Here is a 27,298-nt window from a genome sequence, read left to right as displayed (position 1 = left end):
CATGAAGGGCAGATTATCCTAGCTTTTGAGAGCCCCAATAACAGCAATGAATTTAAACAGCTTGTCTCCAGCCAAACAACACAAATATCATTTATTTTTCATGAGCTATATCAAGACTATATTTTCAGCAACTAAATGGAAATATGTTGTCAATTTCTTTTGTTTTTTTATAATTTCTTTTTTGTTTATTTTCTGTTTTTCGAGACAGGGTTTCTCTGTGTAGCCTTGGCTGTCCTGGACCTGGTTGGTAGACCAGGCTAGCCTTGTACCCACAGGGATGGCCTGCCTCTGCCTCCCAGAGTGCTGAGATAATAGGCGTGCGCCATCACACCCTGCCCGCTGTGTTTTTCTATAATTTTATTATCATCAAGTTAACAAAATTGACCACAATGATGAGAGGATGTAGAACAAATTTGTTTCTCATACGGAAGCAGGCCGTAGTCAAAAAGACCCTTATAACTGTTACCAAAATCAGGGCTGGTGAGATGGCTCAGTGGATTATACAGGTGTTTGCAGCCAAGCCGAGGTATGATCCTCAGACCCTCGTGGTGGAAAAAAGAGCCCCCAAGGCACATGTAGCCCTCACACACACAATAACACATAATCAATAAATAACCAATAAATCAACACATAAATAATAAATAGTAATACATAAGTCAACAAACATAATTTTTTAAAATTAGGTTTTTTTCACATCTTAGGCAAATGTTCTGCCACTGAGTTTTATCCCCCAGCCCTAACACTGTGTATAAAATCATCATGGTTATGTCAACCTGCACGATTGAATTGAATATAAGGAAGGTACCAGGTATTGTTTGCTTTAGATTTTTGAGACAGGGCATCTCTACACAGCCCTGGTTGTCCTGGAATTCATTGTGTAGGCCAGGCTGGCCCAGAACTCACAGAGATTCATCTGCCTCTGCTTTCCAAGTTTCAGTTCATCGAGTTTCATTTTCCTTTACAATTAGGAGTCATCAGTCTTTCGCTTTTGTGATGTAGGCGTGTTTTATCTAAGTTAGGGCTCTGTTCTATAGGAAATGTAGGCTTGTTATTCCGTGGCAGTGATCCGAATTGTTTTGCTATTTTCATGACTTTGTTACAGCATGCAAGACGACAGCTTAGAAGCATCGACTTCCATCTCTCAGCTTCTGAGAGAAAGCTATCTCGCTGAAACCAGACATCGCGGGGACAACGAGCGGAGTCGAGCAGAGCCCTCCTCCAACCCTTTCCATTTCGGCAGTCCTGGGGCTGCAGAAGGGGGAGGCCCAGAGGACCTTCCGGATGTTTCCGCCTTTCTGAGCCAAGAAGAGTTAGATGAAAGCGTCAACCTGGCAAGGCTGGCCATCAACCACGACCCTCTGGAGAGAGTGGATGAAGCTCAAGCTAGGAAACGTCTGTCTTCCGACCAGACGAAGCATTCGCCCAAACCAAGTTTCGAACCCACTTTCTGCCAGGACAGCCCCCGAGGCCCTAGCAGCTCTAAAGACAGCTCCCCGGAGACCAAGAGGCCACAGTACAGTTCTGAAGCCCAGTCCAAGAAGGTGTTCCTAAACAAGGCTGCCGACTTCATCGAAGAGCTGTCCTCCCTCTTCAAGGCTCACAGCTCCAAGAGGATCAGGCCTCGGGCCTGCAAAAACCACAAGGGCAAACCGGAATCTCAAAACAAAGCCCTGCAGGAGAACCGCCCCACTTTCTCAGATCTGACGGAAAGGCGAGAAAGGGCGTCGGTCCCCATCCCCATCCCCGCAGACAGCAGGGACAACGAGCTGAACCACGCGATTGAACAGCGGGAGGCCAAGAGGCGGGAAGCGGAGCTGGCTGCGGGCGACGCGGCCACCGGAGACAGCACCCCAGGGTCTTCGCCTTCGTCCCTGTACTACGAAGAGCCTCTGGGGCAGCCTCCCCGCTTCACGCAAAAGTTACGGAGCAGGGAAGTCCCGGAAGGAAGCCGAGTCCAGCTGGATTGCATAGTGGTAGGAATTCCACCGCCCCAAGTAAGGTAAAAGCAGTGTTCAGCAATGCTGTCTGTCTGCCATGGTTGTCGCTCCAGAAAGTCCGTTAACACTAGTACGTGTCCATTTGTGCTAGGGTTGAGGCTGTACTGGTTAGAGCGCTTGCCCTGCGTCATTTCTAGGGCTGGTAGAGCGTTTGTCTGGCTGGCACGCTGGAAGTCCTAGATTTCCCTCAGCACCACAGAAAACCAAATGTGGTGGCACAAGGCTGTACTCTAGCACTCCGGAAGCAGAGGCTAGCGGATCGGAAGTTCAAGGTCATCTTTGGCTGCATATGGAGTTCAAGGCAGTCTGGGCTATGTAAGACCCTGTCTCAAATATGGTTTTTCCTAAAAGACGTATATTTTTAACATTTAAAAAATTATGTGTGTGTATACGGGTAAGGAGGCTGGTGGAGGCCAGATTGAAGTTCTAGGTCGTTCTTAGTTACATAGTGAGCTCGAGCTCAGGGCAGCTTGGACCTTGGCTTAAATAACTTAAAACAAATGGGGCGGCAAGTAATAAGATAATGGCTGATAGCTTTTAAGACAGAATAACACACACCTGTAATCTCAGGACTTGGGGAGGCAGAGGCAGGCAGATCTCTCTGAGTTCAAGGCCAGCCTGGTCTACAAAGCTACAAAGCCAAGGCTACACAAAAGAAGCCCTGTCTTTCAAAAAAAAAAAAAAAAAAAAAAAAAAGAATAACGCTATGGGTAAGGTCAATTTTGTTGTTTGTTTGTTACAAATTCATTCTATGTATATAAAACACTAATCTCCCTAATTCCCAAATCTCTCCCTAATATGTCTGATGAGTAGAGGGGATGTTTTGTGTGTGTGTGTGTGTGTGTGTGTGTGTGTGTATGTGTGTGTGCGTATATTCATAGTATAAAGCAATTGTATTAATATGAATAATTGTATTTCATATATGCATTCTAATTGAAGGTATTCTGCCCCAAAGACATATTCATATATCAAATTCTGCTTTCAAGGGCTGGGTGGTGGTGGTGGTGGACACCTTTAATCCCAGCACTTAGGAGGCAGAGGCAGATGGATCTCTGTGAGTTCAAGGACAGCCTAGTCTATAGAGCAAGTTCCAGGACAGCCAGGGCTACACAGAGAAACCCTGTTCGAAAGACCCATCTCCAAAAAAAAAAATATATATATATATATATATATATTTTTTTTTTCTTTCAAGGGTAACATAAAGCATGCCCACTATTATTTTCACAATGGTGTAGACAGTTTCCTATCAGGTGACCCAGGCGACCTTCACAGCCCTGCTAGTCACTCAGGACTGTTGAATGAATCAAGGAATAAATAAGGGGTGGGGATGACTGTGCCTTTGGGGACATTCACAGTTAGTTCCTGGAGAAGTCCCTTGGACTATGAGGAGCCCCGAGAACCATGAGGGGGAATGCAGACTGAAGCCAGCTCCTAGTGTGGCTTTTCTGCACCTGTCATGGACAATTGATACTGTTCCTGTCATTTGGGAGAGTGAGGCAGAGGACACCACGTGAGTGCTAAAAACAAACAAAGGAAAGCAGGAAAGCGAGAGATTGACCTTATGTTTAAATCGTGAGTTAGACGGTTGGCTGAAGATGTGGGAAAGAGTGAGAACGGTGGTCTGACCTTCTCCTTTAAATATGACTGATGACACTGCCTGGGCCTCTGGTCAGTAAAGCCTGTGAGGTGTCACCCCAGCAGCATGACCCATGCCCCTCCATGGCTTCTGCTCAGTCTATGGAAGCTGTGAGCCCTCAGATTACAGCGTACACACGCCTGAAAGTGTCCAGTCCAGCTCACTGGCTTCCGGACACAGACTTTTTATTTTATTTTTTTAAGTAAAAAAACAATCACTCAAAGATTCATTCTTCCTGTGTCTCAGTCAGGGTTCATTACATTCATTTCTGAATGAACTTGTACTGAGTTTCCTGACTACAGTTGTATGAAGAAAACTCTAATGTTTCCATTTGGCTATCAGCTGTCGCTGTTTTCCTAAGCACAAAGTTTTTACAAGTCTACTCAGAAAGCAATATTTGTTCGGTTTTCAATTTGCTCAGCACCATTGTCAATCAATCTTTCCTTCTTTCTTTCTTTCTTTCTTTCTTTCTTTCTTTCTTTCTTTCTTTCTTTCTTTCTTTCTTTCTTTCTTTCACAGTTTTCCTGTGTAGACCAGGCTAGCCTAGATCTTACAGAGATCTGCCTGCCTCTGCCTCCCTGGGATCAGAGATGTGTACCACTATGCCTGGCTTCATCCTAATTTTTATAGTAATAACCCATGTGCTCTCAGGCTGAGAAGGAGGAAGGTAGAAGGAGGCTGAGGAGATGTAGAGGCATTCTAATTGAACCCGGAAGCCTAAACAGGAGCTAGTTATAAATGGACTCATCTGTTATTCAACAAACACCTATTGAGCCACTAATGCTGTTCAGAGCAAGAGTTGAAAGGGAGCTATCGGAGGTCTGTGACCTTGTTTTAAAACCACATCTAAACCTTTCTGAGAGGGCAACTCATACTCTAGCACAGAAATCAGATGTGTAATCAGAATGCTGCAGTATTGTATAATGAGGGGTGTACAAGGAATGGGGCTGGGGACGCCTGAGTGTGGTCCTCAACCCCACATAAAACCAGGCGTGGTGACACAAGCCTATAAACAACACTTGAAAGGTAGAGGTAGGAGGGTCAGAAGTTCAAAGTCATCCTTAGCTGCATAGCAAGTTTGAGGCTAAACTAGGCTCTATGAGACCCACTGGACCTGGGAGTGGGAACAGGGTAGACCAAAGGTCCAGAGGCAGCTGCTCTCAAAGAGTCACAAGTCCCTGTCTCCTGGAGAACAGAACAGAAGGCAGAAGGCACTAAGGAAGAGGTGGGCGGAAACAATGGCTCCTGTCCAGCCAAGGAGTCCTCCTTACAGACTGCCACAGAGCTGTGCACTGAAATGGAGCTTATGTGACAGAGAAGAAGCTGATCTACCCAGAAAGGAGAGTGGGGCCAAAGGCTTTTTTGCTTTTTGCTTGTTTGTTTTTGTTTTTTAGGTTTTTTTTTGTTTTGTTTTGTTTTCTTTTCTTTTTTGAGACAGGGTTTCTCTGTGTAGCCTTGACTGTCCTGGATTCGCTTCGAAGACCAGGCTGGCCTTGAACTCTCAGATCTGCCTTTCTGATGCTTTTGAATAGTAAAGTCTAGAACAACCTGAAAACTGTCTAAGGTTGTGTGAGCAAGGTGAAATGGAACATTTCGGGAGTGAGTGTGCTTCCGGAAGGAATGGGTTAGATCAGAAAAGGACGACGTGCGGAGGCTTCTGAGGAAGGTGTCCTCGGCATCAGAGAGTCCAGTAGGGTGGGATGCATGCCCTGAGGAAGAGAAGAAAGGAGGCCAGGAACTGGTATTTAGACGAAGCTGAGCTTGGCAAGCGACTGGATAGGAAGAGGGATTTAAGAAACTACTCCCTGTGGAAAGGCTGAGCATCCTGTCGTGCTGGGGAGGCAGTGAGCAGATCCTCGGGGCTCGCTGGTTCCAGGGCAGGGAAAGACCCTGGTGGATACTAGGGTGTTTATGCTCTAGTAAACTGCCCTGCACACAGAAAGGCAGCACTGATTGGACCGCGGAGGGATGTGAAAATTAGAAGGGGGATGTGGTGGAGAGGGTGGTCTGGAAAGAATTTGATGGGGAATGGAGGGCTTGATCTGATCAAAACACATTGTATACATGTATGACATTCTTAAAGAATGACTTGCTGGGGGGTAGGGCGGGACTGGAGAGATGGCTCAGAGGTTAAGAGCACTGTCTGCTCTTCCAGAGGTCCTGAGTTCAACTCCCAGCAACCACATAGTGGCTCACAATCATCTGTACTGGGATCTGGTGCCCTCTTCTGGTGTGCAGGTGTACATGCGGCTAGAGCACTCATATACATAAAATAAATAAATAAATCTTTAAAAAAATGAATTGGGGGGGGGAAAAAGAGTTAGACAGTAACTGAGGAATAACACCTGATGTCAACCTCTGGCCAGCTCAACACACACACACACACACACACACACACACACACAATTATTCCACAAGTTCGAAGTTGGGTACCAGGTGGTTGGGGGAGGGTGGAAAAGGCATCATGGGCCAGGAGTGGCCAAATGAAAGAAACTTTATGGAGGATGCGTATGAGCTTTGAGGCTGAGGGTCTGGAAAGATTACAATTCTCAGTCAGAAATACAGCCAGAGCCAGGAGTTGTGGTGAACCCCTATTTAAGCACTCCAAAGGTGGAGACAGAAGGATCAAGACTACAAAGTTACTTTTAGCTACACATGAGTTGAAGCCAACCTGAGACCCTGTCTCAAAGGAATTAGGACATCCAAAGAGTTAGCCTGGACACCGGGAAGAGCCTGCCTCAGTGTCCTTATATAAAGCTGAGTTGATCTAAAAGGACAGAGGGAGTGTTTGTGTTTCCCTGGTGTTTACAAACAGACTGGCCACACACGGGACAGTGAAGAGAAACTTCTGACTCAGTCCAGTGCTAGAATGGAAAATATTTTCCAACTTTTCTCAGTAACTCTCTCAGAAAAAAAATACCATCCCCCAACACACTTTGAAGATAAGATGAGCATGCTTAGGCTTAAAGGAGCTGCGGCAGAGAGAGCCGGAAACCTTGTCAGACAGCAAAGCTCCCGGAACGTCATGTAGGACCCAGCAACACAGATTTCTGATCCATATGATTCTTCTAAAAGTACGTCAAAGCTGAGCGAGCTAGGGCTGAAATCAGCTGGTACTATCTTTGCCTAGCATTCGTGAGGCCCCAGGTTCAATCCATAGCAAAACATAAATCAGGCATGGTGGTGCAGACCTGTAATCCTAGAACTTTAGCGGTGGAGGCAAGAAGGATCAAACGTTCACCATTCTGGTCAAAGTAGTGAGTTCCAGAGCCACCTGAGACTTTGTCTCAAAAAACAAAACAAAAACAAACAATAGTAAAACAATGAGTCATTTCAGCTTGTCATTAGAAGTATCGTGGTCAAGAAGAAAATGAAGTTTTCTACTTCTAAGAAAATATAAGTGTGTTAGGCAGCTGTCTCAGGGCTCCTGTATGTCACTGATATTTTACCCGTGTTCATTTAACTTCAGTTTAACTGAGAATACATTTGTGCTTATACTCTTGGTTAATTGTGTTGCGATCTCTCAGTAGACGTGAGATTCTAGCTCACTGATATTAGCATTTCTGAAAGCTGGTTAAGCTCTGGCAGAGTTTCATTTTCGAGTTTTAGAAAATGACATCCACTGGTGTGGTAGCCACAGATGAAAGAGTCTGCAGGAATCCACAGCAAATGGCCCTGATCCCTTTCTGGGTCCCGACTCCAAATTCTTTGCTCAGGAATGTGCAGCTGGGTCACTGTGTTTGCTTGTACACAGACTTCTAAGGCAGCCAAGTTTACCTTTTTATAGTATCAGTGCCTGTTATGGTTGTTATGTTTCCTTATTGCTACTTTCTGGACATTTGCTTCAAAGTATCGTGCCAAGGAAATAAAAGGGAAATGTGATCGTTGTTTTAAAAGCAGAAGAGAGGGTATCGTGGGGCCATGGTGGCTCATGTATTTAATCTCTGCGTTTGGGAGGTAGAGCTAGGAGGGTTAGAAGTTTGAGGTCCTCCTTGGCTACTTAGCAAGTTGGAGCTGCATGAGACTCCCTCTAAAAATAGAATAAAGAAAGGCTATATCAACCCAGGTGGTGTGGTGGCACATGCCCTTAATCCTGGCACTTGGGAGGCAGAGACAGGCATATATCTGAGTTCAAGGCCATCCTAGTCTATGGAGCAAGTTCCAGGACAGTCGGGTCTACTTAGAGAAACCGTTAGTGGTGAGGGTGCGGGGGTGGGGGACAGAGAAAACGGAAGAAAGGAAAGAAATCTTAAATCTTACAGAAGCAATTCCTATTTTGTTATCAGGGCTTTTTCTTTTGCCTTTTGGGGAACTCCACATCCACTCATTTATCCAACGGGTATTTAACACATTTATACGTCTTGTATCTAAGGTTAAAACATCAAGCAAGACTCACAAATTCTGTCTTCAGAATGCTTAGAGCAGTGGTTCTTAGCTTTCCTAATGCTGCACTCCTTTAACGCACATTGTGGTGACCCCCAACCATCAAATTATTTTCACTGCTACTTCATGACTATAATTTTGTTAGGAATCATAATGTAACTATCTGACATGGAAGACATCTGATGTGGGACTCCCGGGAAAGGGTGGTTCGTAATGCAAAGGGGTCACTATCCGTGAACTGAGAAACACTGGCTTGGAGACTATTAGGGGATCAGATAATTAAAATTCTACAAATTTTAATAGTGGTGGACTTTATAAAGAAGGGAACACACAGTAGGGGACAAACCTAATGACTGGTTGGGAATTTTTTTCTCTAAAAAGTGGTACTAGAGTCGATGCCTGAAGGATGACTGGGAGTTAGCCTACCCACGTAGAGGGTGGGGAAAGTATTGCAAGGTGAAGGAAGAGAAAATGTAAAGCCCTCGGGGCAAACAGCAAGGCAATTGCTGAGTATAAAGAACTGATGTTCCCAGACCATGAGGCATGAGGCAGAGATGGTTTCCAAGTAAGAGAGGGCGGCTCCAGAAAGCTGTCAAAGCAGGCAGAGTGGCTTGCTGGCCTTCAGCATGAGGGACCTGAACAGCCTGGCAACTTCACAGGCCCTGCCCAGGAGCCCCTGCATCAGAGTCTCAAGATGAGGCCAGACACTGTGTTTCAACAGGCGGCTGGTAACTTGTTGCTAACAGATGGCACGTAACAATGTGTGTGTCTCTACTTTGTCTATAATTTAAAAGTTAAAAAAAAAAAAAAAAAAGAATTTCGCAGCCAGCAAGTTGGCGTGGCAGGTTGAAGATGCTTGCCTGCAAGGCTGACAACCAGAATCTGATCTGCAGGGCCCACGTGGTGGAGGGGGAGAGCTGACTCCTGCAGGCTGTTCTCCAACCTCCACTTGTGCGCCGTGGCACATGCACCCCGCCCCCAACACACAGTGTAGGTGGATTAGTAAGTCTGTCATGTATGAATGTCAGGTGAGCGGAAGGAGAATGCCTATGCTCTTGTGCTATGTGACTTTGCTTCCTTAAGTATACATAACGCTATTCACCCATTTTCATTGCTGTATGGTGTATTACCATGCGGCTGAAGTGTTGCATTAACCCGTGTATGGTCTGCTTCAGTGTTTTTGTTTTTTCCCCACGTGTACGATAGTATAAACTTCCAATATATCCTGGATATATCCAATATATACTTGTTTTGTTAGTTTGGATAGGTGTTGGAAGGACCCTGCGTTTGAGGTTGCTGTCCCGATAGCCATTCTGAGCTAAGGTGCAGGACTCCCTCTCTCCAGCAGGGTCTCCTGCTCTCTGCCTGACTTCATCTGGAGAGTGTCTCTAGACATAGATGCCCCTAACCACATTTGACACATGGCCTCTGACACAGCTCCCTGCTAGCTCTCCCTCCCCGCACCTATAGAAAGGATGATTAAGTACTGTGCTCCCAGTCATATAATAGCTTGCTCTTTAATGCAAATCAAGCATCCTTGAAGTGCCTAGTTCCACCTATCCTTGACGCTCCCACCGACTCTCCAAGGGGTAGACAGCCTTTGTTCTGGAATTAAAATTAAACTAGCTCCCTGAAGTGGTTCCCAGAGTGCTTGATCTCCGTCGTGCTCACTGGCCTTTCAAGCTCTGCATTTCTGTCTTCTGCCCTTCCTGGGCTGGTGAGAAACAGCTCCCCAGGCAGGAGGAGAACCACAGATAAGGGCGGAATTGTAGGCAGCGCATGTGTAATTTCAACCTCATGATTTCGGCAAATTGTTTTCCCAAAAACTGTTCTAATTACGTTCTCACCAAAATGGTGAACGGTTTTGGTTATTCTGCATTGTTGCCAATATCAAAATCACCAGTTTAACCAATATAATGGGTATGGAGTACTGTCTCGCAGTATTTAGTATTTGTTTTAAACTTTTACTTATTGTTTATTTATTTATTTTACACACGTGCCATGGAGTGATCATGGAGGTCAGAGAGAAACTTACAGGGGTCAGTTCTCTCTCTCCTTCCACCATGTGGGTTCCTGGGATAGAACCTGAGCCATCAGGCTTGGCGGCAAGCGTTTTTATCCCTGAGCCATCTTGCTGGCCCTACTCGGTCCTAGTTTTCTATTGAATTACTTGTTTGTTTGTTTGTTTGTTTTCTTTTCTGTTTGTAAGACTTTTAAAATAGTCTGAACAGTAGCTGAGCTTGGTGGAACAGACCTGTAATCCCAGCTATGTGGGGGGGGGAAGTGAAGCAGAAGGGTCATGAGTTCAAGACCCGCTTGAGCTACAGAGTAATTCAAGGTCAGCCTGGGCTATTTAGTTAAACCTTTCCTCAAAAAAAAGGGGGCTTTAATATTCACAAACAGGGTTATCATTCCATTTCCTTAGGTATCCTTTAACAAATTTGTTTTGTTTAGTTATGGCTTTATGTTTTAGAAACAGGGTTTTGTAGTTCCTGCTAGCCAAGAACTGCCAGGCTGGCCTTCCTCCTTTGACCCTCCACCCAGTCTCTTGACTGGGTTGTAATCTTCTGTGATCTCTTGCTGGGATTACAGGAGAGCCCGTGCTGCTAGGACTGGAATCTAAGCCTTATGTAAGGCAGTTGCTCTTATATAAGCTGCCTCTCAGGTTGGTTTAGTTGCCTCACTAAAGATTTAAAAATCATTTCTTTAGCTTTTACCAAATTGTTGTTTTATTCATGGGTATTTCATTTTTTTATACAACTGTAAATGCTATCTTTTTTAGAAACGGCATGCTGTGTTTACCATATGTAGAAATATAATTGACTTTCACAACCTTGCTGAATTCACAAATCATTCTCATTTGAGAGTTTTTTCCTCATCCCACGACTGCTGCCTTGATGAAAGTTTGGTTGCAGATTTTGTTTGCAGCGTCTCCCGTTCTTACTATTGATCAGAAGCGGCGGCCCTTTGTGCTCCAGTCTTATTTCTGACCTTAGCAACCCTTTAACGCTTTGTGAGATTTTGTCCTCTTCGCTAGGAAGTTTGATATTTTAAACAGGCAGCCAGTTGTCATGGCACCTGCCTTTAATCCCAGTGCTTGGGAGATAAAGGCCAGCACTGGGAATAAGATAGCCTATATTTAAAAGGGAGAAAAAAAATTAATTTGTGTGCATGTGTAAGAGAGAGCTGTGTGTGTGTACGTGTCTCAGTATGTACATGGAGGTCAGAGGACAAATGACAGGAGTAGATTCTCTCCTTCCTCCACGAGCTTGCTAGAGAACTAGACTGTTTCTCCGACTTTCATGGAAAGCATTTCATCCACTGAGTCATCTTCCAAGGCTAAATTTAAAAAAATACATAGAATTTACAAACAGGTTTTTTTTTTTTTCTCCTATGGAGCTCATCAATTTTGCCTATCACTCTGTTAATATAGTATAGAATATTAGCTTTAGACTGTTAAAATAAACTCCATTTTTAAAGATAAACACAACTGTCATAATCTATTATCTTTTTGCATTTTATTTTGTCTAAGCATAAAATCAATATCAGTTTCCCCTCCCCTACTTTTGTCACAAAAGAATTGCCCCAAGACTTGACAAAAGTGGCACACACCTTTAATCCCAGCACTTGGGAGGCAAAGGCAGGCAGAGCCCTGTGAGTTTGAGGCCAGCCTGGTCTACAGAGTGAGTTTCAGAACAGTCAGGACTACACAGAGAAACCCTGTCTTGAAAAGCCAAAATAAATAAGTAAAGAAATAAAATAAAGTAAATAGTTCAAAAGAATTGCCCCAAACCCTGAGGATGGTGTGTAATCCAAGCCACTGGAGTCATTTGAAACCCTCCGTGGTTGGCCTCCAATCTAAGTCAGCCATTGTCTTCATCAGTGTTGTTATTGTATCACTCCTGTCTACTCAGAGTTGTAAAGAAACGCCAAAATAAAAATTTTGGGTCAATAAGGAAACTGGCCCCTCAAAAGAGGATGCTGGGAAGGTGCAGCTCAAATGGTAACACAAAAACAGGGACAAATATGAAAAAGAAGAGGTGCCCTAAGAAGGAGCAGGTAGAACTGGGCATGTCACTCTGGAGTCCAAGACAGGAAGATTTAGAGTTAGAAGGCAGCTTGGGCTACACAGACTCTGTCTCAAAAATTAGTAAATAAAGCTCTTTTGTAAAGGAAGGAATATATTGTGAAGTATACTGAGTGCCAATTATAGGTAAACAAGATGAAAACCGAAGTAACCTAAGTTAAGTTAAATATAAAGTATCTAACTTAATAGTGTTGTGACCTCGGCGGTATTTAAGGGTAGTGGGCACAGCAGGCACGTTAGAAGTGAAGGGGGGGTCATACTAAAATGGCAGGCTGAGCACATGTGCCTGTCTCTTCTTCAATCCCCACCCTGACCCAACTGAAAAACCGTACAGACTGCCATCTGTGTATCTGAGACAGGAAACCCTGTACCTCAAGACAGCCTCAAACTTAGCAAAGACAAACTTCTGTTTCTGCTGCCTCCACCTCCAGAGTTTGGGGCTACAACTGTGGACCTTTGAATCTGGTTTCTTTGGTGCTGGGGAGGACCAAAGAATGCATGCTAGGCAGGACTTTACCAATCACACTACATCACCAGCCTCAAACCTGAGACTTTCAGACGTCTACTCTAAGAGGTAGACATCCCATAGAGAAGACAGATGCCAGCTTTGTGAGTCTTGACGCATGTACAAACTGGAGGCGTCCTCTTTAAGATAAATAATGCAATAGTAATGTATACCGCCCGAATATACGCAATAAAGGCCTTGGAAGGGTCCTGTAAACCTAAAGATTCACCGACATCTTAAACAGTGTGAACCCTTATTGAAAAGGAAACCCTAAATCCCAATAATATCCCAGAAAAGATGGAGTAGGTGCTGGGAACTCTTCTGGACATGCTCCAGACTCAGAGGGGAAAAACCAATGGCCAGGAGAGGCCCCTGGCAGTCAGCGTGATCAACCTGGGGACTGCACTTAGACCAGCTGCGTGGGTCAGGGCTTCCCACTTTTCTTTGCTTGGGCTGAGCACAAAGCACAGTCCTGACTGCAGGAGCCAATGCAGCAAGTGTGTTCTGGAGGGGCTGGGCAGTGGCCCAGATAGCTAACAATAGCCAGGAGGGTTGAGGCGCTTCTGGTACACAGTGTCCGCCTATCTGAAATCACGGCTGCCTCTCCCCAGCAAACACCAGGAACCATTGTCTCCTGTAATCAGAGCTGAAGGTCCCGAACAGGCCTGGGTTTCAAACAGCTCAGGAAAAGCAACACCGACACAGCTCCCAGCGGAGCTAACCAAAGAGCTTGTTCTAGAAGATGTAACAGCAGGGGGTGGCTCATTTGGTAAAATGCTTGTCTCACAAGCCTGAATTTGGCTCCTCAGCATTGACGTGATAACGTAGGCATGGCAGCATGCTGTGGCCCCAGGGCTGGGGATGTGTGACAGGGTGCCTCGCTGGTGCATGCTAGCCACCGAGAGCACCCAAATCAAACCCATGTGCTTCATGGGCCAGTGGGAAACCCTGTCCTGTGAATAAATAAAGACCTAGGTAGCAGTATCCAAGTGTGCTCCCTGGTAAGGGGAACAGGGACTATTTCTGACAGGAACTCAATGACTGGCTCTTTGACCCCTCCCCCCCCAAGGGAGGCGCAGTCCTGCTAGGCCACAGAGGAGAGCTTTGCAGCCAGTCCTGAAGATACCTGATAAAACAGGATCAGATGAAAGGGGAGGAGAACCTCCCCTATCAGTGGACTTGGAAAGGGGCAGGGAGGAGATGAGGGATGGAGTTTGGGATTGGGAGGGAATAAGGGAGCAGGATACAGCTGGGATACAAAGTTAATAAAATGTAACTAATAATAAAAATAAATAAATTTAAAAAATGGAAAAAAAAAAAAAAGACCTAGGTAGGTGGCAGGTAACTGAGGAAGACACCAATAATATTGACCTCTGGCCTTCACCTGTGCAAGCACAGAAGCGCCCACACACGCACCCTCCCCAACTTATCGGACAAAATGAAGGAATAAATTATACTTTTAAACACAGTACATCAAATTGATGTCAACGAAGCCTGAAACCCTGTCTGCTCATTCAGTAACAACTCACGGCACTTGCTGGGTATTAGGAATCTTTAGGGACACAGGAGTCCTGTAAGGAAAGTGAAGTTCCCTGAAATACTTCATTCCGGGAAGGAGAACAGACAATAAAGGATAACTTTAATAAATAAGCAAATTGTGTAGTAATTTAAACATCAAATGCAACAGTTTGAAAGAAAAAGTTTCTAGGAAAACTCAAAGTTTTGGACAGGTGATCCTTGACCAAAGGAATTTAGTCTTTAAAACATATTATAGGGGATGAAATTCAGCTATAGGCACAAAGGCCTGGTTTGATCCCCAGTAACAGAAGAATTCAAGAGGATGGTCAGAAGTTCAAGATCATCCTCAGCTATGGAGAGTTTGAGGCCAGCCTGAGATATAAAAAAATAAATAAATAAAATAAAAATCCTGTCTCAAAAAATAAAAAAGAAAGAAAAAGAAAGAAAGAATGCCGGGAGCCAGCTGTGGTGAGTTCATAATGCCAGCACCTGGGAGGAAAAAGCGGAATCGTGAGGCCAAGGTCAGCCCAGGCATAGGAATTCCTTTCCTCTTCTTTCTTATTCCATCACCTTTGCTCTCCATGAATTTGGCTGAGTGGTAAGGGGTGTGTGGTCTCAGTGCCATCAGATGAGACAGCTGCTTATTTGTGCTTCTCTTAGGTTGCCAACTAGCTCTCAACAGAAAGAACTCACACATTTCCCCCTTTGTTTGTTTTTTTGAGACAGGTAGGTATAGCCCTACCTGTCCTGGAACTCACTCTGAAGACTTGGCTGGCCTAGAACTCAGAGATCCACCTGCCTCTGCCTCCCAATTGCTAGGATCAAATGTGCGCACCACCACTGCCCAGCACACATACACGTCTCTAAGAGGAGAGTGTAAGTTGTTTTAAAATACAACATAGCTTTGAGTCCTTGATGGCTCTCGTGGTTTTCACAACCAGTTAGGGAAAGAGACATTAAACACCCGAACCTACAAATAATACAGCATCTGTAGGTTCTAGGAAGGAAAGGGGGCAGGAGGCTAACAGAATAATAGAGATGCCTTGGGGACTTTGGAAGGACTGGGCGAGGTTAAAAGAGGGCTCTGAGTAATGGCTCTCTTAAAGAGCGCTATTACTGGTGAGTCAGAACAGCACATTCAAATTATACTTAGAACCTGGCTAACGTGCTAAAATGCCAAGTCACAATATTTACCCAAGTCATGTTTTAGATGCGCTAGTAATCTAACAGTAGAATGGTAATGATAGGCAGCCAAAAAGAAAAAAAAAAGACCAGTTAAATCTGGAAAACATATTTCTTGAGCGTCTTCCTTCCATGGCTTGATAGCTGGCCAAGCCAGCAGGCTTGGAGGGTGACTCCAGCATGTAGAAGGTAGATTTGGATCTGCCCTGTTTCCCCAACCCAGTGACTCATTTCTTCTGAGCCCTGAATCATGCTGGGCACCTCCTGCCATTGTCTGAGTGTCATAGGGATGGGCATTCTGGAAACCTGGAATGAGTGAGGTCATCTCCATGAAACCACTCCCTGACAGAGGTAGCTCTGTGGTCAGATGTCCCTCTCCGACCCTCAGATGTCTTCAGGGTGGCTGGCGAGGTTTAGCAGCCTTTCAGACGGCAGCCTGAGCACTCCGGTTTCTCAGTGTCAAAGTCAGAGATAAAGGGGCTGTGCCTCAGCCTAGCCGAAGCCACAGTGATCTGCTGAGTAAGGGTGAAAATACCGCTGACAAAGGGCTCAGGCATGAGAATCCACCCCACAGAGTTCCCTCTGGCTACGATTATGGGGGATGATTGCACTTTTATTGGTCAGGAGGAGCAATCTTAACTATAATATTTCTATAAAGGAAGGCCTTTATTTGTTTAAAAACAACTACTTATATTTGTTTGGGGAAAAAAAGCAAAACAAAACACCAAAAACCAATACATTGCTTAAAAATTCAAATGCAGCTGCTGGAGAGAAGGCTAAATGGCTAAGAGCACCACAGAATTACTCCTCTCGAAGACCTGGGCTAACTTCCCACAAAGCAGCTCACAACCCTCTAGAACCCCAGCTCCACCCTCTATGAATACCAGGCACACACACGGACACAGACATCCATGCAACGAGAACACCAACACACAGAAAACTTAATATGAAAGTGAAAGTGCCATCAGGGTGTGGTGGCAATATTCCAGAGGCAGGAGGTTTTCTGAGAGACCGAGGCCAGCCTGGTTTACAAATTGAGTTCCATGCCAGCCAGGGCCACAGAGTGAGGAACTATAAAGAAAGAAAGAAAGAAAAGCAGCAAATATAGCACAGACTACTTTCAGTTCTCCTTGTAGCTTCCTGTTTATTTTCCTCTAGGTCTCTCACAGTACACCACTGCTTCTCATTTTTTTTTTTTTTAGTTACACTTTTGCTTTGTTTTTGGGTTTTGTTTTGTTTTTTGTTGTTGTTTTTGAGACAGGGTTTCTCTGTGTAGCACTGGCTGTCCTGGAGCTCTCTTTGTAGACCAGGCTGGCCTTGAGCTCACAGAGATCTGCCTGCTTCTGCCTCCAGAGTGCTAGGCTCAAAGTCATGAGCCAGCACCTCCAGCCCCCTTTACAATCTTAAAGATCACTGAGGTCTTTAAGGTCCCCCTTCTTTCTCTCCTTCCTCCCCCTCCCCTTTTCCACCTTCCCTCCCCCTTCCTGGGAAGGAACTGAGCTCCTGTTATCAAACACTAACTAAACAAGCACTCTGTCACCGAGCCTCTTCTCCTGCCTAGCAATCTTGTTTACATGTGTTCTAATTACAGATTGTGTTAGACATGAAAACTGCAGAATGTTCCAAATATTCATTCATTTAAAAAATAATAATAAAACATGTCACTCTAAATAATCTGATGAAGACTATTTTCTGATTCAAAAAAGTTTAGCCAGAAGAATGGCATTGCTTTAGTGTTTGTACGATATGTGTGTGATCTATGTGTATGTACATGTGTGTGAGAGCTCGAGCATGGAGGCCAGAGGTTGACACCTGTTATCTTCCTCACTGGATTCTCCACTTTATTTCCTGAGACAGGCTCCCTCAGTGAAACTGGAGCTCTCACCCTGGCTGGCTAGTGAGCTCCAGGGATCCACCTACCTCCACTTCCATAATTCCCCTTGGGGGGCTGTTTCAGGCACACCCCCAAACCCTCATGTTTGCACAATAGGCACTTTAACAACCAGGACAACTCCCCAGCCGTGTTGCACTTTTTTTTTTTTTTTTTGCAGTTCTCTTTGCTGTCTAGCTTAAAGGAAGACAGCTGGCTCTTGTATCTGCTTCTGCGCTCAGCTTATCATAACGCGCTGTTTGGGCTGAAGTCACAGTGTTCCGATTATTTTGAACTCAGCACAGACAGCACTTCCATCTGTCATTTGGAAAATGAATAACACAGATCTTCCAAAAGTAACACATTTCTTCTATGGAATAATAATAATAATAAAAAGCCCCATCATTTGTTAAATCATTGATTTCATTAAAAAAAAAAAAAAAAAACACCAAAATTTTAAGATAGTTAAGAAACCTAAACCCACTGTGGGAGACACAAAAGTTTCCTAATTTCACCTAGAAAAAAATTTACTTACTTACTTACTTACTTATTTGTTTGTTTGTTTGTTTATTTATTTTGAGACAGGGTTTCAATAGTCCTGGCAGTCCTGGACTCGCTTTGTAGACCAGGCTGGCCTTGAACTCATGGCAACCTGCCTGCCTGTGCCTCCCTGAGTGCTGGGATGACGCCAGCATGCCCGGCTGGAAAAGACATTTTTTAATCCATCAGCAACAAATGCTCTCTCTCTCTTTTTTTTTTTTTTACTTGAGAGGACAAGTTGCTTCCGTGGGTTGGTGAGAAAATGCCTGTGGAATACCCATGTCTGAGTGTCCATAACCTGCCTACCGGTGGGCCTTTCAAGTTAAAAATATGTCGCGCATTACGCAGTTAGTTTAGCCTTCAGTTCGAGCATGACACAAGGACGCTCCCGCAGGAGGCGGAAATGCCTTGCACCACATCCCTCTCCACCACCCAGAGTATTGAAAAACATAGACTCAGGCTAAGATCCACGCAAAAGTTACTGGATGTATGCACCGTTCGTTCCAGCACCTGGGAGGCAGAGGGCAACCTGGTCGACGTAGGCCAGCCCAGACTACATAGTGAGACCCTGCCTCCAAAGGGGGGAAAACACTAATGATTTAAAACTAAGGCTTTGTCAAAGCCTGCTCATTGTGGGTGTGGTGGGCTTGGTACCACTGCCAGCTCTGAGACAGGCTTCAGTCAATGTGGCCGAAGCTCACCAGGCCTCTTTACTTACCACAGCTTTGGCCCCGTCAGTGTAAATGGGAACACAAAGGGCAAATAATCTTGCTTTTGTTCTCACAGAGACGTTAGTTCAGCAAGATGCTTCTTTATATGCTAGTGTAGGCTATTTTCTGTTGACCTCTGTCTGTTGGTGGCAGCTGAGCGTCCCTACGTTAAACTAGCACCCTGACTTTTTTTTTCTTATTATGTTGCCTCAATACATTGTCACGTTTTAATATCGAAAAGTATTTAGTCTCAACGAAACAAAACAAAACAAAAAATGTATCCCTGGAGGCCCTCATGATGAAAAGACCCAAGTCCCCCAGATTGTCTCCTGACCTCCACACATGCTAGGGGTCCCACCCACAAATAAATAGATGTAATAAAAAGCTGAATATGTAAATAAGGAAATTCTGTAACAAATGCTATGCTAATAGTTGTTATTGTGTGTTGTTGGGAAAACTTTAACCCCGAAATTCTGTGCCTCTCAATGCAGCTCCGGCACCCACCGCTGCTTCATGCAGTGCTCAGCTGTGTAAACTGCAGCTGCTGAAGGACAGACGTTCTGATCATTTTGACCTAATTTATTGTTGACTTGGCTCTTGCTGGTGGCTTCTTTTTGCGAGAGGTGGGGTTTAACACAGGGTTTCCTCTGTGTAGCCTTGCCGGTCCCAGAACTCACTTTGTAGACCAGGCTGGCCTCAAACTCACAGAGATCCGCCTGCCTCTGCCTCCCAAGTGCTGGGATTAAAGGCGTGAGCCGCCACTGCCAGGCTATTGGTGGTGTTTTCTTTGAATTTGGATGTGAAACAAATTCACCTCAATTTTACCATCCGTTTGTGAAACTTCAGGATGGCCTGGCCTGTGAGGTTAAGGCCTTCAGAGAGCTCCCTCCTGAAGGCCTTCTTTCCCTTGCTCTGTCTGAGACAGCTGTCGTCCAGCCTTCCTGGGACAATGACTGCTCAGCTGAGGGGCAATGACCTGGGTTGGACGCTCATTTCACAAACTTGTAACCTTTCCCCCCATTTTATACTCCACGTCCTCTCCCCTGCTGTCAGCAATCTCATGTCTCCATGTCCCAGATTTCTGGGATTTGGCCGTATCAGTGCATCTTTGACTGACAGCCCCAAGGAAATACTTGATTTGCAACTCCCCTCTGTCCTGCTCTATGTGCTGTCCGTCTTCTCACCGTGCCTGAAGGCTAGTCTCTGCTCTCAAGTTCCTACTCATTCTTTGAGTTTCTGTGGCTTTGTGCCTTTAAAGAGGTTATTATTATTATTATTATTATTATTATTATTATTATTCTGTAATCTTGGCATTCAGGATGTGAGGTCAGAAGGATGGGAAATTCAGGATCATCCTTGTCCACTCAACCAGTCTCTTGGCTACAAGAGACTCTATTGCAACACCCTCATGCAGGAACAACAACAACAAAAAAATCTTTTCAATTTATGGGTATTTCAAGTGGAAAGTAATGACATCGAATGTGCTCAATGCACAGCATTTAGTTGAAAGCCCAGTGGTTACACCTGTTCAGGCTGTTTCACAGCTGTGTGCTCTGGGAGAACCTGGCTTGGCAGCCTCAGGTCCTGTGTCTGCAGTTCAGAGACAGGCAGTGAATCTGATGAGGCAAATAAACACAAACATTAACTATGAATGTTTCCCGTCGCTTGGTCATTCAACAAGTCCATCAACACTTTTTTCTGAGTACCTACTATGAACCAGGGCACTGCTGTAGGTGAAGTCGCTTGTGAGCCTTCTAATGAGGGGGGCAAACAGTGACAAAGTAAGCTTATAGAATTTCAAATAGTAAGGATGCCGAGAGGATGACAAATGAAGGTTCTGTGGTTTGGATATAAATGTCCCCATGTGACCATTCAATGCATAAATGGTCATCTGGCTCCTGATGCCAAGGTTGGAAGATTAGATTAGGAAGTAGGCCCAGTCGGAGGGGGTAGGTCATTGGGAATGGCTTCGAAGGTGACTCACTACCTTGTTCTCTCTGCATCCTGTCCACAATGAAGTGAAAGGACTCTTCTTTTTCTTTTCTTTTTGAGACAGGGTTTCTCTGTGTAGCCTTGGCTGTCCTGGACTCACTTTGTTGACCAGGCTGGCCTTGAACTCACAGAGATCCGCCTGCTTCTGCCTTCCTGAGTTCTGAGACCATAAGCATTCACCACCAGGCCCAGCTTAACTTAATTTATTCACTTTACATCACAATCATAGTCCCTTCCTCTCTTCCTGTCATACTCTTCCTTCTTCTCCTGAAAGGCCTCTTCTTGTTTTATAATAATAATATTATTATTAATTTTAGATAGGGTTTCTCTGTGTAACAGCCCTGGCTGCCCTGGAGCTAGGCTGGCTTCAAACTCACAGAGATCCACCTGCCTCTGCCTCCCCAGTGCTGGCATTAAAGGTGTGCACCACCACCACCCGGCTGAAAGGCCTCTTTTTTTTTTTTTTTTTTTTTTTTGAGTTTTATTTATTTATTATAGATACAGTGTTCCATCAGCCTGTGTGCCTACAGGCCAGAAGAAGGCACCAGATCTTATTATAGATGGCTGTGAGCCACCATGTGGTTGCTGGGAATTGAACTCAGGACCTCTGGAAGAGCAGCCAGTGCCCTTAACCTCTGAGCCATCTCTCCAGCCCGAAAGGGGCTCCTCTTAATAGTGTTCTTGCTTCCATAGGTTCTCCCCAAGTGCATTGGGTCAAATAACCAAGGGCTAAACTCCCTGAAACTGTGAGCTAAGATAAATCCTTCCTCCATTATGTTCTTATCTAAGGTGTTTTGGTCATTGCCACAGAAAAGTAGCCAATGCCTGGGTTAGCATGATACAATGAATATAAAGTGGCGACAAACTCAGGCCTTGCGTGAATAGGTGAGCTGGGGTGTCTGGGTAAGGGGGGCCTCCCCTATTCTGAGAAATAGGGGAGAGGGGATGCAGGAGGGAGGGTGGGACTGGAAGCAGAGAAGGGAGGGACTTATGACCGATATGTAAATTAAATTAGTTAATTAAAAAAGAGGCTATACTGGGAAAAAGGTCTTCGAAGCCTCTCCCAGAAAGTGATACGTGATCAGCAGGCTCACTTAGCCAGACTTACCTTTATGAAGATCTGGGGCAGATGATTTTAGGGATCACAAAAATACCACAGTGGATGCCAGGTGTGGGCATGCATATATGTAATCCCAGCACTCAGAGGGTGGAGGTAGGAGCAAACATCCAAGGTCAGCCTGGCCTACAAAACAACTTTCAGGGCAATCTGGGAGGCTGTAACCAGGCTTTTTGAGATCTGGCTCAGAAAGTACTGTATTTCTCAGCTAATGTACTGACATTTTGAGTTCTGAGGCTTCCAGCAATTTCTTTGTAAATGGCCAAATTTACCGCAATTTGGTAAATTGCACAGGGCATTCTGATATCTGAGACCTTCAGCTAGCTATAGCTTGTCCTATGATATCGGTTGGTATGATGTTGTGAGAGCCAGAATCAGTCATGTCCACTTATCTGTTGGCACTGCTGGTGCCTGTAATGGTCTAATAACTCTCTTACATTCAGTATTCGTAAGCTCAAATGCAAGGGTCGCTGTCAACCATTGCCTCTTGTCAGGGTCTGATAGAGCTCTGTTCACAGCTGAGACCTTTCTTTGCAAGAAATCTGTGAAGCCTTCTCCTGAGCCTTGTACAATCTAAGTAAAAGAGGTGGACCTTTTCCTGGGCTCCTCAGCTTTGTTTCAAGCTCTCTCTCTCTCTTTTTTTTTTTTTTTTTGTCTTTCTGTTTGTTTGTTTTTCGAGACAGGGTTGCTCTGTGTCGCTCTTGACTCCCTTTGCAGATCAGGCTGGCCTTGAACTCACAGAGAACCATCTGCCTCTGCCTTCCCTAGTGCTGGGATTACAACAGCCTCTTTAGAATGCCTTAGAGTCTTCGTTTCTATAGGATGGCATGTTATCTCATCATAATCATGATCAGCACCATAAGAGACTCAGTGAAGATCATATACAATCAAAACTTTCATGACATCTGGTGAAGTTAGAAAACATACTAACCATTGGCAGCAAGTGTAGCCTTGTGTGGGAGGTGATAGCTGAGCCACAGTCGATGGATTGAGTTATATTTATAGTTGCAGAAAAACAGAGGGAGAGAGAACCTGGGCAGAGGCTTGAACACCGGGGTGACTGTGATGTGTTTGTGGAAGAGTAGAAAGCAGCTTGACTTCGGAAAGTAGGTAAACAGGTGTGATTTCTAGAGTGTGCCTTAGAATCCGGCTTTACCACGTGGTGGGGGAGGGGGAGTTAAGCCAGGCGGGCTTAAGTATACCTCACAGACCCATCTGTGTCGATACTCTGTGTCTGTGCTCCTTCTGACCTTTATCTGGAGCTGCCGTGTTCCATTGTGTGCTGGCTGAACCTTGGCTTGGAAACAGTGACCTTATGATGGACAGTTAGCTTGTTTCCAATCACTTGCTATATTCCGAGAGAAACCTGTATGTTTCTCATTTTGTATGTTTGTCAAGTCTCTCTGTACACAGATTCCAATGCGATATAGTTGGTTCTAAAAATAAAGTCTATCTGTAATTTTAACATCACCCCCACAGTTCTTTCACAAGAATGAAACTATTTTTCTTTCTTTTTTTTTTTCTTTAGTTTCTTTGGGGGTGGTTATTTATTTTTTATTTTTCAAGGGAGAATTTCTCTGCATAGTCCTGGCTGTCTTGGAAATTACTCTGTAGACCAGGCTGTCCTCGAACTCAGGAATTCACCAGCCTCTGCCTCCCAAGTGCTGGGATTAATGGCGTGCACCACCACTACCCAGCTTGAGTGATAAACTATTTTTCATTGTCATTAAAATATATGAGAGCAATCAAAAGATTTTTCCAGAACTGTTATGTGAGAAATTATATTTCTGTTTAATTTCGATGTTCGTTTTTCTTATCATGCACTTCCACATTTTGTTTTTTCTTTTTTAAAAGATACATGTTTTGTTTTTTTTTTTTTAAATTATGTGTATGTGTCTCTGCATGGGAATGCAGGTGCTCATGGATGCCAGAAAGGGTGTTGGATCTAATTACCCTGAGCTGGGGTAATCAGAAGCAGATATGGACCACCTGACATGGATGCTGGGCTCTATCTGCAGTCCTGGGCAAGATATGCATTCTTAACCACTGAGCCATCTCTCTAGCCCATATATTATTTTGTATAAGCTTTTGGCCAGCAAAAAGACTCCCATATGTTATATATAGTAAAAGGTTCTAATTAAATATATAGAATTAAAACAAAAGACCGATCAGACATGTGGCCCACACCTTTGATCCTAGTACTTGCAAGGCAGAGGCAGGTAGATCTCTGAGTTTGAAGCCAACCTGGTCTTAGGGAGTTCCAGGCCATGCAGGTCTACACAGTGAGACCCTTTCTCAAACAAACAAACAAACCATGCATCATCCATAGAAACATTTAAGATGAGCTATTTACTAGAGCTAAGTCAGTCCTGGGAGAAGCAGTAACAGAATAAATTAATTTTCTCATAGGATCAGACAGAACATAAGTGAATCCAATATCATAAACACTCATTGCCTCTTTGATGCTATTTGGATAAGATAAACAGCACTTGGTGCATGCAACAAAAAACTGGAAAGAAATTAACATCTGTATCACAGACCCAGCTTTGTGAATGGTAGTGTTTGCTTCCTCAACATCTCTCAGTTGTATGATTCTTTAGAAAAAAAAATTGTGTGTATATGTGTGAGTTTGTATGCAGGTATGCAGTGCCTGTGGAGGCCAGAAGAGCATCAGATTTCCTGGAGCCTGGATCCCAGGTTGTGAGCTCCCTGACCAGCATGCTTGGACCCAAACCCAGGCATCCCCGCAGGCAGTGATAACTCTTCGCCTCCGAGCCAGCTTGCCAGTGTGATTTTCAGTAGGAGTCGAGTAGGTGTATTTGATTGGTTTCTTATATCTATCACCCTTCTCCACCCCAATCCCTTCTAACCCCTCAACATCAGGTAGGTGAGAAAGGAGGTTAGAGGGGAAATGGGGTGAAGACATCTTTAGACTACTTCCTGCTGAAGGGACACCGGGTTCCTTGGGACAAGTTTGACCTTTGCGGCCATGATAGTCAATTCTTCTCTGTGGGTGACTACTTGACAAACTGCAACAAATTGCAACCGGCCAACGGTAGCAACAGCACCAACAGCCACAACAACAGAGGAGGGGAGTAACACACTCTTCTGAGCATCTTGGCCCCTCTTGGGGCTCTGGCATTCATACCCTCGCTAGATGGTGCTCTTAACTGTTGAGCCATCTCTCCAGCCCTTATAACTAGGTTTTTAAAGAAACCAAAAGTTCCCGTCACAGAATCACTTTTCGAGTTTCAGGGTAAAATATTAGTGCGGTTTGAATATTGCCAACCCTTCTCACTGTTACAATGAAATAATACCATAACAACGGATGCCTTAATATTCTGACTCTAAATTGGTCAGTTTCCTTCTCAGGAAATATCTGAGCCATCTCTGCTGTTGAGCCTATCACTTAGCTGTATTCCTTTGTGTTGGTTTGATGTTTGCTGCAGATGTTTTGAGGCATGGTCTCCCATAGCTCAAGCTGATCTCTAGTTCACTATGTAGCCTAGGATGACCTCGAACCTCTGACTCTGCCGACGCCACCTCCAGAGTGTTGGGATTTCAGGTAAACTAGCATACCTGATAACTCTCCTGTTTTCCTTGTATCTGATGGCGATATTCTCATCCTTGCAGGTGGTATTGTGAAGGCAAAGAGCTTGAAAATTCTCCAGACATCCACATTGTGCAGGCGGGAAACCTGCACTCACTGACCATTGCCGAAGCCTTTGAGGAGGACACGGGGCGGTACTCATGCTTTGCTTCCAACATCTATGGGACAGACTCAACTTCTGCTGAGATTTACATAGAAGGTAAAGCTAAATATTTTTGGAGCATGGCATGTACTATCAAAATATAATTATCTGTAATTAAACAAACATTCACCTGTTCTACTCATCCGGACACTGGGGATAGATAATAGCTATGAACAAGTAGACAAAAGTCTTCAGTTGACATGAAATTACATTATAGTGGGAGAAACTACAACTGAATGAGATAAACGATGATAAATACACAACATTATAGAAGAAATAGAAAAGAATGAAAAGGAATTGTTGGCTGTAATTTAAATTAGGCGACTGATACAGACCTCACTAGTCCGATGGCATTTGAGGGAAGGCCTGAAAGAAATAAAGTGGTGGTCACAGGAAAGTCAAGGGAAAGCCACCTTGGCAGAGAAATCAGAACGTGCAGCAGCCCAGACCTGAGAGAACATCAGTCTTGAGGTGGAAATAGCCAGTAGTGGTCCACGTGAATAAAAGCCTGGAACCTGAGTTTTACCCCTGGTTCCCACAGTGAAGGAAAGAATCAGTTCCAAAAAGTTGTCATCCGACCTCTATGTATGCCTACACACACACATACACACGTAATAATAATAATAAACAAAAACAATTTAAATAAAATATGAAGAGTTAAGCCAATGTGGTCAGAATGGATTGAGCCAGGGTGAAGGTGTCAGACAATGAAGCCTGAAGTTCAAGGTGGAGGGAGGCAGGTGAGCAGAACCCGAGTCCTTCTCAGTCATTGCGAGACTTTGCTTCTGGAAGGTTCTGAGGACGGATGTGGTATGACATGACTTCCCTTGAGCTGCTGGTTGAGGCACACACTGTGAGGGGCCAGGCGTAGAAGTTTGGTGGCCACTTGAGGCGTTCCAAACAGGAAGAGTTTTAAAGGAGAAATCAATTTGTTGTCCTTGGGTATCTGTTAAGCATTTGTTCCTATTTGCTTCATCCCCTGTATATCAGCTGGGGCACTGTTCCCTAGCACTTTTTCCTGCCTGTGCAACACCTTAGTATATGCCTTGCCTCAGGCACTTACATAATACATGATCATGGAGTAAACTCTCATTTGCCAAGAAGATTGCAAGACCAAAGTGGTCACATTCCTCTTTATTTTCATCTTTCGGTGATTTCCACAGAGCTAAGCACATATTGAATATTTGACAGACGTTCAGTGAGTAAACACATGGGTCGGAATGTGTTCCGTGTTTTCAGCCTCAAGTGTTTGGAGTACAGTGAATACCTCCTGGTTTAGCTCTACTGTGCATTCCTGGAGTTTAGAAGTAAATCTAGGACCAGGCATCCGGTAGGAGAACTGAGATTGTATTCCTGTTTGTTTGTCCATTCTGGCATCTGGACATCAAACACTCCCCCTCCCAACAAGAAGGATGATTTGCTAATATTAGGACAGGACGGAAGAGCCCCCGCCTACACCTGCAATGTTTGGAGTCCAGAATAATACCCTTTCACCCACTCGGTGGGAATTTATGAACGCCAGGGAATGCCTGCAAAGACTGTTAGTCCACTGACCTTAGCAGGTGCTTGACACTCTGGAATTGAGACCATGGTCCAGTTCGTTTGCCCTGCACCACCCACTGGCACGTGCCCTTGGTGGGCTCCTTCACTTCTTAGGGTCTCTTCCTCCTTTGCCAGATTGTTCACGTGAGGAACCACTAGGTTGTTCCTAAGTCTGAGACTCCTTTTTAGGTCTTCAGATGCTTAAGAATTTGTTTAATAAATGGTCGTTTAAAAAAATCCCATCTCTTGTTTTCATTTCTCCAGGAGTCTCTTCCTCTGACTCAGAAGGCGACCCTAACAAAGAAGAGATGAATCGGTAATCCTGATAGCTAAACATCCTCAGACTGCAAGAGAACCCCTAACTAATGTCTAGCACTTGAAGGAGGTGGTTTCATGATAGAGCGTTCCATTTCAAGAAAATGTGTGTGTGTGTGTGTGTGTGTGTGTGTGTGTGTGTGTGTGTGTGT

General features: G+C 44.6%; 1 protein-coding gene across 1 annotated transcript in view; it reads left to right on the top strand.

Annotated features, from left to right (window-relative positions):
• Positions 1 to 1,102: 1,102 nt before the first annotated feature.
• Mypn (myopalladin) overlaps positions 1,103 to 27,298 on the top strand; it is a 64,570-nt gene continuing 38,374 nt past the window's right edge. Inside the window, exons 1-3 of the mRNA XM_055598846.1 lie at positions 1,103 to 1,999; positions 25,171 to 25,346; positions 27,096 to 27,147. Of these exons, the coding sequence (XP_055454821.1) occupies positions 1,104 to 1,999; positions 25,171 to 25,346; positions 27,096 to 27,147 (1,124 nt within the window). The 5' untranslated portion in view covers position 1,103. The remainder of the gene's footprint in view (positions 2,000 to 25,170; positions 25,347 to 27,095; positions 27,148 to 27,298) is intronic.

Source organism: Psammomys obesus, unplaced genomic scaffold, assembly GCF_907164565.1.
Source record: "Psammomys obesus unplaced genomic scaffold, mPsaObe1.curated_primary_1811, whole genome shotgun sequence".
NCBI classification, from domain to species: domain Eukaryota; kingdom Metazoa; phylum Chordata; class Mammalia; order Rodentia; family Muridae; genus Psammomys; species Psammomys obesus.
This window is presented reverse-complemented; position numbering and strand designations above follow the sequence as displayed.